This window comes from Nerophis lumbriciformis, linkage group LG20, assembly GCF_033978685.3.
Source record: "Nerophis lumbriciformis linkage group LG20, RoL_Nlum_v2.1, whole genome shotgun sequence".
NCBI lineage: Eukaryota > Metazoa > Chordata > Actinopteri > Syngnathiformes > Syngnathidae > Nerophis > Nerophis lumbriciformis.
In genome coordinates this window covers 17,764,945-17,775,000 of record NC_084567.2, presented here as the reverse complement: position 1 = coordinate 17,775,000, position 10,056 = coordinate 17,764,945, and the positions used below count along the sequence as shown (strand labels likewise).

The following is a 10,056-nucleotide window of genomic DNA, read 5'->3' as shown; positions in this document are numbered from 1 at the left end:
GCCAATATTTCTAAAAATCCCTTTTTTGTATTAGCCTTAAGTAATATTCTAATTTTGTGACACACGGAATTTTGGATTTTCATTTGTTGCCACTTCAAATCATCAAAATTAAATGAAATAAACATTTGAATGCATCAGTCTGTGTGCAATGAATAAATATAATGTACAAGTTACACCTTTTGAATGCAATTACTGAAATAAATCAAGTTTTTCAAAATATTCTAATTTACTGGCTTTTACCTGTATATACACATACCACTGGACTTGTTTTTTTGCTGATGTCAGTATCGGATGAGGACACCTCTATCGTTGTTAAGTCACAGACACACAATCACACTGGAGGGTTGGAAGGCCAGATAGCAATTGAGTAAGGTGCCTTGCTGAAGGGCAGCATACCCACAAGTGCCATGCTGGGTGCAATGAGACTGAGGCTCGTTGGTCACAGGCCAACTTCTTGGTCAACCGTTGTAAATAGTTTGGCTTTGTGGTTGCCAGATGTGTGTTTCTGTGCACGCAGGTTCCTACTTGATGCAGTGAGCGGCGGTCATGACCCAGTTGGCGGCAATCAGCGATCCCCCACAAGTATGCCTCCACTCTCCATCCCTCTCGTACTGAAGAGAGATCTGCAAATAGAAAACACACACACACGTACACAAAGAAGGTTTTGGCGATGTCGACTCATTCCAGAGGCAAACATCTAATTACTGCTCTTTCAACAACCCCTGAGTATGTCAGCTGGGAAGCAGATGCCAGGAGGGTGAGTTGTGCCAGCGGGTATCAAAAGTCAGACAGATGTGTCATGTGGACGTGCTGACATACCTGCCAGGGCCAGCTGTGAGCCTTGGCGTCTTCTCCATTGACCACACGGGAAGTCTGGGGCTCAATGGGCGGGGTGCCACACCCGAGGGCTGCAGGAAGAGGACGTTTGAAGGGCAACAGGTAGAAGAAGATATTAATTTTCCATTTCTTTCTGTTACCAAACATTGGTCTTTTCACACACACACACACACACACACACACACACACACACACACACACACACACACACATATATATACCGTATTTTTCGGACTATAATTCACAGTTTTTTTCATAGTTTGGCCGGGGGTGCGACTTGTACTCAGGAGCGACTTATGTGTGAAATGATTAACACATTACCGTAAAATATTAAATAATATTATTTAGCTCATTCACGTAAGAGACTAGACGTACAAGATTTCATCGGATTTAGCGATTAGGAGTGACAGATTGTTTGGTAAACGTATAGCATGTTCTATATGTTATAGTTATTTGAATGACTCTTACCATAATATGTTACGTTAACATACCAGGCACGTTCTCAGTTGGTTATTTATGCCTCATATACACTTATTCAGCCTGTTGTTTACTATTCTTTATTTATTTTAAATTGCCTTTCAAATGTCTATTCTTGGTGTTGGCTTTTATCAAATACATTTCCCCCAAATTCCTCCAGTGCGACTTGTATGTTTTTTTCCTTCTTTATTATGCATTTTCGGCCGGTGCGATTTATACTCTGGAGCGACTTATACTCCGGAGCGACTTATACTCCGAAAAATACGGTGTGTGTATTTATTTATATATATATATATAAAATGTATGTATGTACTGTATATATGTATATGTGTATATGTATGTATATGTATATATATATATATGTGTGTATATATATGTATATGTATATATATATATATATATATATATATATATATATATATATATATATATATATATATATATATATATATATATGTATGTATATATATATATATGTATGTATATATATATATATATATATATATATATATATATATATATATATATATATATATATATATATATATATATATATAAAATGTATGTATGTACTGTATATATGTATATGTGTATATGTATGTATATGTATATATATATATATGTGTATACAGGGACGTGCAAATGATTATAGAGGGGCAGGGGCTCAAAATCAAAAAAGGGCAGGAATTTTTTTGGTCCTTTACACAATATGGAAATTAATGTAAAATTAAATTTGCTAATAGGAAGCTAACTACTTAGCTGTGTGTCCTTTGTAGGTAAAAGTGATTGCCATTTCTTTTGTGTCAACAAATTATTGTCATAATGAGTTAATTCACATTATCATAGGCTTGGAAGACATGAAAAGCAACAAAACACTGGTTTATTATTAGGCTATTTATTGTTAAAGATAAGCACTTTAATATTGAACATTGAACAGTGCAACATGAACTTTTAAAAAAAATACAAAAATAAATTGTAATTGTCTCTGGCCCCCTGCCTGCGAGAGGCAATGATGAGAGATATAGCAGATTAGTCTCGCTTAACAAGTGGCTGGCTAGCTTCTGTAGACAACAGGGACTAACGTTTATTGATAATTGTCCCTCTTTCTGGGGCAAACCAGGCTTGCTGATGAGGGACGGCCTTCACCCTAACCAGGAAGGCGCCATCATCCTGTCTAAGAATATAGACTACTGTTTAAGTCACATTTGACTAACTACACTAGAGCAAGCCCGGTCACAGGCAATTACAGAGCCTGCTAGTCCGGGTGAGGAGTCAGTTAAGCTAGAACTAGCCAGCACCAGGCTGGATAATTCCTGTACGCATAGCAATTTTCTTAGAATAACACACAACTCACATAATGTGTTTTCTGCTGTGAATGTGTCCGGGGTAGATATGCATTCTACTGAGGTGGCAAATCATGATGCGTTCAGTCGATCGCAGCATCAAGCAAACAATCTGAAAATTCCCGTCGTATCAATTCCTAGATATGGTCGAAACTATTTAAAGTGCACTACGTATAATAAACGCAACATTATTAATATTTCTACTACGGATAATTTAAACAAAAACTCGTCAAAACAGCCCAATACTTATAATATGGGCTTTTTAAACATAAGATCATTGTCTCCCAAAACGTTATTAGTTAATGAGGTCATTAGAGACAACAATCTTAACGTCATTGGTCTTAGCGAAACCTGGCTCAAACCAGACAAATTTTTTGCGCTAAATGAGGCATCTCCTCCTAACTATACGAATGCGCATATTGCCCGTCCCCTTAAAAGGGGTGGGGGGGTCGCACTAATATACAATGAAAACTTTAACCTTACCCCTAACCTAAATAATAAATACAAATCGTTTGAGGTGCTTACTATGAGGTCTGTCGCACCGCTGCCTCTCGATATGGCTGTTATCTACCGCCCCCCAGGGCCCTACTCGGACTTTATTAATGAATTCTCAGAGTTCGTTGCTGATCTAGTGACGCACGCAGACAATATAATCATAATGGGGGACTTTAATATCCATATGAATACCCCATCGGACCCTCAGTGCGTGGCGCTCCAGACTATAATTGATAGCTGTGGTCTTACACAAATAATAAATGAACCTACGCATCGCAACGGCAATACGATAGATCTAGTGCTGGTCAGGGGTGTCACCACCTCCAAAGTTATGGTACTCCCGTATACTAAAGTAATGTACGATCATTACCTTATAAAATTCGAAGTTCTGACTCATTGTCAACAAACTAATAATAATAATAACTGCTATAGCAGCCGCAACATTAATGCCGCCACAACGATGACTCTTGCTGACCTACTGCCTTCGGTAATGGCACCATTCCCAAATTATGTCGGCTCTATTGATAACCTCACTAACAACTTTGACAATACCCTGCGCAAAACCATTGATAGTATAGCACCGCTAAAACAAAAAAGGGCCCCTAAAAGGCGCACCCCATGGTTTACAGAGGAAACCAGAGCTCATAAATTATCATGTAGAAAGTTGGAACGCAAATGGCGCGCGACCAAGCTTGAGGTTTTCCATCAAGCATGGAGTGATAGTTTAATATCGTATAAACGCATGCTTACCTTAGCTAAAGCTAAATATTACTCAAATCTCATCCGCCTCAACAAAAACGACCCTAAATTTTTGTTTAGTACAGTAGCATCGCTAACCCAACAAGGGACTCCTCCCAATAGCTCCACCCACTCGGCAGATGACTTTATGAATTTCTTTAATAAGAAAATTGAACTCATTAGAAAGGAGATTAAAGACAACGCATCCCAGCTACAACTGGGTTCTATGAACACAGATACAACTGTATCTACGACGGATACTGCAATACAAAATAGTCTCTCTCTTTTTGATGAAATAACATTAGAGGAACTATTACAGCGTGTAAGTGGGATAAAACAAACAACATGTTTACTTGACCCACTTCCTGGGAAACTTATCAAGGAGCTTTTTGTATTATTAGGTCCATCAGTGCTAAATATTATAAACTTATCACTTTCCTCTGGCACTGTTCCCCTAGCATTCAAGAAAGCGGTTATTCATCCTCTGCTCAAAAGACCTAACCTTGATCCTGACCTCATGGTAAACTACCGACCGGTGTCCCACCTTCCCTTTATTTCGAAAATCCTCGAAAAAATTGTCGCACAGCAGCTAAATGAACACTTAGTGTCTAACAATCTCTGTGAACCTTTTCAATCCGGTTTCAGGGCAAATCACTCTACGGAGACAGCCCTCGCTAAAATGACTAATGATCTACTGCTAACGATGGATTCTGATGCGTCATCTATGTTGCTGCTTCTTGATCTTAGCGCTGCTTTCGATACCGTCGATCATAATATTTTATTAGAGCGTATCAAAACACGTATTGGTATGTCAGACTTAGCTTTGTCGTGGTTTAACTCTTATCTTACTGACAGGATGCAATGCGTCTCCCATAATAATGTGACCTCGGACTATGTTAAGGTAACGTGCGGAGTTCCTCAGGGTTCGGTTCTTGGCCCTGCACTCTTTAGTACTTACATGCTGCCGCTAGGCGACATCATACGCAAATACGGTGTTAGCTTTCATTGTTATGCTGATGACACCCAACTCTACATGCCCCTAAAGCTGACCAACACGCCGGATTGTAGTCAGCTGGAGGCGTGTCTTAATGAAATTAAACAATGGATGTCCGCTAACTTCTTGCAACTCAACGCCAAGAAAACGGAAATGCTGATTATCGGTCCTGCTAAACACCGACATTTATTTAATAATACCACCTTAACATTTGACAACCAAACAATTACACAAGGCGAATCAGTAAAGAATCTGGGTATTATCTTCGACCCAACTCTCTCGTTTGAATCACACATTAAGAGTGTTACTAAAACGGCCTTCTTTCATCTCCGTAATATCGCTAAAATTCGTTCTATTTTATCCACTAGCGACGCTGAGATCATTATTCATGCGTTCGTTACGTCTCGTCTCGACTACTGTAACGTATTATTTTCGGGTCTCCCTATGTCTAGCATTAAAAAATTACAGTTGGTACAAAATGCGGCTGCTAGACTTTTGACAAGAACAAGAAAGTTTGATCATATTACGCCTATACTGGCTCACCTGCACTGGCTTCCTGTGCACTTAAGATGTGACTTTAAGGTTTTACTACTTACGTATAAAATACTACACGGTCTAGCTCCGTCCTATCTTGTCGATTGCATTGTACCATATGTCCCGGCAAGAAATCTGCGTTCAAAGAACTCCGGCTTATTAGTGATTCTCAGAGCCAAAAAAAAGTCTGCGGGCTATAGAGCGTTTTCTATTCGGGCTCCAGTACTATGGAATGCCCTCCCGGTAACAATTAGAGATGCTACCTCAGTAGAAGCATTTAAGTCCCATCTTAAAACTCATTTGTATACTCTAGCCTTTAAATAGCCCCCCTGTTAGACCAGTTGATCTGCCGTTTCTTTTCTTTTCTCCTCTGCTCCCCTTTTCCTTGAGGGGGGGGGGGCACAGGTCCGGTGGCCATGGATGAAGTGCTGGCTGTCCAGAGTCGGGACCCGGGGTGGACCGCTCGCCTGTGCATCGGCTGGGAACATCTGTGCGCTGCTGACCCGTCTCCGCTCGGGATGGTGTCCTGCTGGCCCCACTATGGACTGGACTCTTACTATTATGTTGGATCCACTATGGACTGGACTCTCACAATATTATGTCAGACCCACTCGACATCCATTGCTTTCGGTCTCCCCTAGAGGGGGGGGGGTTACCCACATATGCGGTCCTCTCCAAGGTTTCTCATAGTCATTCACATCGACGTCCCACTGGGGTGAGTTTTTCCTTGCCCGTATGTGGGCTTTGTACCGAGGATGTCGTTGTGGCTTGTGCAGCCCTTTGAGACACTTGTGATTTAGGGCTATATAAATAAAGATTGATTGAAAGATTGAAATACCCAAATGGAAAAACTTCAATGTGAAAATCTGTCCTTCTTCCCTTAACTTGATGAAAACACCATCAAGTTGTAACTTATGGTATTTCTCACTTAATGCTCGGACTAAACAACTGAAACGCAATACAGGGCCAAAAATATGGACCAGGGGCCAGTAGAGGGCTGTAGGATGGAGGCCACCCATACCCAAATATGCTCCTCAATGTAAATTCAGGGCTTCCATGAAATGCTGTGAAATCAGTGCACAATCAGTACCCAAACCTTCTGGGGGCCTTAAAGCAGCAACCTTCTGGGGGCCATGTCCCTGTAGATGTTGATCACATCATTGTGATTTATGACTTCGTCTTTTTCAATGGAGAGGAGAAGGAGATCAGACAGCCTCTCTTCTGTGCATAGGCCTCTGAGTGAGTTTTTGACCAGCTTCAGTTTAGAAAAATAGCTCTCTACTGTGGCAGTGGACACTGGAATCGTGGCATATGTTTTCATCATTTCTTCCAGTGCTGGAAAGATGTCATGTCCACTGTTGTCTCTTAGTGTTCTTAAGATCCCCTTCAGTGCGAGAGTGTCATGTGTCATTCTTATTATTATTGTTATTATTATCATTATTATTATTATTATTTTGTTAACCCACACAGTAATAGCAAAGTCACAATAAACTTTATATCTAAACCTCTACTGTGAGAGAAATGTGATCGTAAACACAGTGCATTTTATTTTGAAAATTAACCCGGTGTTTTATTTTGTATTTTGTACACTACTTCCTGTCCCGCACGATCCGCTCTGCTCTGTGCGGAATTGATGTGCCGTGCTCAATTAATGCGCCGTGCTCCGACGTCCGGCAAAAACAGAAGCTGACACAATACAGCGTTTTTCTGAAATATTACCCATATTAGATGCTGAATAAGTGGACGGCGACTAGACCATAACTCACAGGTTCAAGTTGCTCCACTGTCACGTCTCCTCATGAGCGCAGTTGGCTCTCTCTCCTCTCACTTACTCACTCACTCGCCCTCTCTCTCTCTCTCTCTCTCTCTCTCTCTCTCTCTCTCTCTCTCTCTCTCTCTTTCTCTCTCTCTGGCGGAAGCGGCAGGCTCAAACAACCCGGTATTACAAGAAAACGTGGAGTTTTTGTACCGCTGTTTTTTTCTTTCTTTTTTTTTTTACATCCCTGACAGGAATTTATTAATGTTGTTTAAAGAAAGAAGAAGAAAGAAAAAAAAAACACACACACAGGCAGAGGGCACTTTTTAAGACAAGGCAAAAAAGGGCAGGGGCTCAAGCACCCATAGGGCCCTATGTGTGCACGTGCCTGTGTGTATATATATATATGTATATGTATATATATATATATATATATATATATATATATGTATGTATATATATATATATATATATATATATATATATATATATATATATATATATATATATATATATATATATATATATATATATATATATGTATGTATATATATGTGTATATATATATATATATATATATATATATGTATGTATATATATGTATGTATATATATATATGTATGTATATATATGTATATATATATATATATGTATGTATATATATGTATATATGTATGTATATGTATATATGTATATATATGTTTATGTATATATATGTGTATATATAGGTATATGTATAATATGTATATATGTGTATGTATAATATATATATATATATGTCTATATATATATATATATATATGTCTATATATATATATATATATATATGTATATATATATATATATATATGTGTGTATGTATATATATGTATATGTACAGTATATGTATATGTGTAGAATGTAATACGGTATATAAAACTACTGTAACCTCTACATCCCAAGAGATCTCTATTACTAACTAACTTTATTTCAACAATGTACCAAATAATGCAAATAATTACACAATCACTTGATGCTTGGGAGAATTTGTGGACAGCAATGATGTTTGCCAAATGGTCACAATTAGGTTATGAGAGTAAATGTGCTAAAACAGGTTTGTGAAACTTACAGTAATTTGACATCTTCAGCAGTTCTAATCTTAATGCAGATATGTGTTTATAATCTAAAGTGACTCTATTGTGATAAAAAAAAAAAAAAAAAAAAGTATATGACTTCATTATCAATTATTGCTTTTTTTGTAATGTCATTATTTTTTAAATCCTATAATAACTTTTTTCACATAACACGCAATTCACCTATTTGTATACACTTTATATTTTTTCACATTATACAATGAATTTTTTTCTCACACTACATTTTTTTCACATGATCCAACATCATTCTTTTATTTCACACTATAATAACTTTTTCCACCATCACTTTTTTCTCACATTATGTTTTTAACATCATACAACTTTATTTTTTTTTCCCATACTATAACTATTCACAGTGTACAAATTCATTATTTTATACATACATTTTTTCCCCACGTATTACAACTACATTATTGTTTCCACACGCATAGTTTTTTCACATTATCCAACTTTATTTTATTCTCACACTATATTTCCCCCATATAATATGACTGTATTCTTTTTTTTCCCCACACTAGAATAACTTTTCCTCACATATAAATTTTTATTTTTCTTTCTAACTTTTCTCACACTATAATAACCTTTTCCCCACATTATCGAACTTTATTTTTTTTTTCTCACACTAGAATACATTTTTTCTCCACATAATATAACTTTATTCTTTTTTTCTCACTCTCAAATATTTTTTCCCCTACATTATACAACTTTTTTTACTTTTCCCCCCACACTGTATTACATGTTCACCCCGCATAATACAACTTCATTCTTATTTGCCCAATCTATAATGAGATTTTTTTTCACATAACACAATTTAAATCAAAATGTTTTTCTTGCTCTAATAACTGTTTTTTTTTGTTCACAAAAACTACATTATTAAAAAAAAAATTCATTGAATGTTATAGTTGTTCGATTTTTGTATAATTGCAACATTTTCTCCCTGAATTTTTTTTTTTTTTGCACTATTATTATGACTATTCTAAGTATTGTGATGCTTTCTCACTATGAAAATTGGATGGATCACACCGCACACACGCACACACACACACACACACACACACACACACACACACACACACACACACACACACACACACTGGGACAAACAAACATCCAAAGAAGAGTGAAGAAGGCCAGGTGTTCTTACCAGCAGCAATGAGCACTGAGGCCAGCACAATGGGGACCATGTTGATTGATGCTTCTGTAAAGAGGCCACACAACACTCAGCCTCTTTTAAACTTTCTCCCGCAGGCAACACCTCCTGGTTGGGACGCAGAAACACACGCTATTGGTTTGCACTGAACCCCGGTGATGAAGGTAAGCCAATGGCCCACACAGGTGATTCTTCTGGAACATTTCTCATGACCTTCATCATGTCCACTTGTTATGCACAATGCGTGTGAAAAAGGTTGAACTGTGTTGTTTTTAATGCATGTCACAGATCAATCAACCCCTCGATTATATTTTTCTTAAATACAACCTTTTATACCTTTCAAATGTCCCTGCACTCTAACCTAGAACTAAATGGTTGCGTAAGAGCCTGGGAGGCTAACATCTGGATGACTGGCACGTGGCGTGTTTACGCTCTGAAATGCAAAATGAAAATGCAACCAAAGAAGAATTAGACTAATATATAACCAGATGGTGTCATCAGTGCGGCTAATATTGACAGTGAGGCAACACTTCAGCACCGTTAACACACAAAAACAACACTCTCTGCAGGAATGAATTTTACGAGCAATGGACAATTTA

General features: G+C 37.6%; 1 protein-coding gene across 1 annotated transcript in view; it reads right to left on the bottom strand.

Annotated features, from left to right (window-relative positions):
* Positions 1–9,579, bottom strand: part of ela3l (elastase 3 like) — a 25,066-nt gene extending 15,487 nt beyond the window's left edge. The window contains exons 1-3 of the mRNA XM_061980554.1: positions 9,452–9,579; positions 820–908; positions 526–623 (exon numbers count right to left, since the gene is read on the bottom strand). Coding sequence (XP_061836538.1) covers positions 526–623; positions 820–908; positions 9,452–9,491 — 227 coding nt within the window. The 5' untranslated portion in view covers positions 9,492–9,579. The remainder of the gene's footprint in view (positions 1–525; positions 624–819; positions 909–9,451) is intronic.
* Positions 9,580–10,056: the final 477 nt, after the last annotated feature.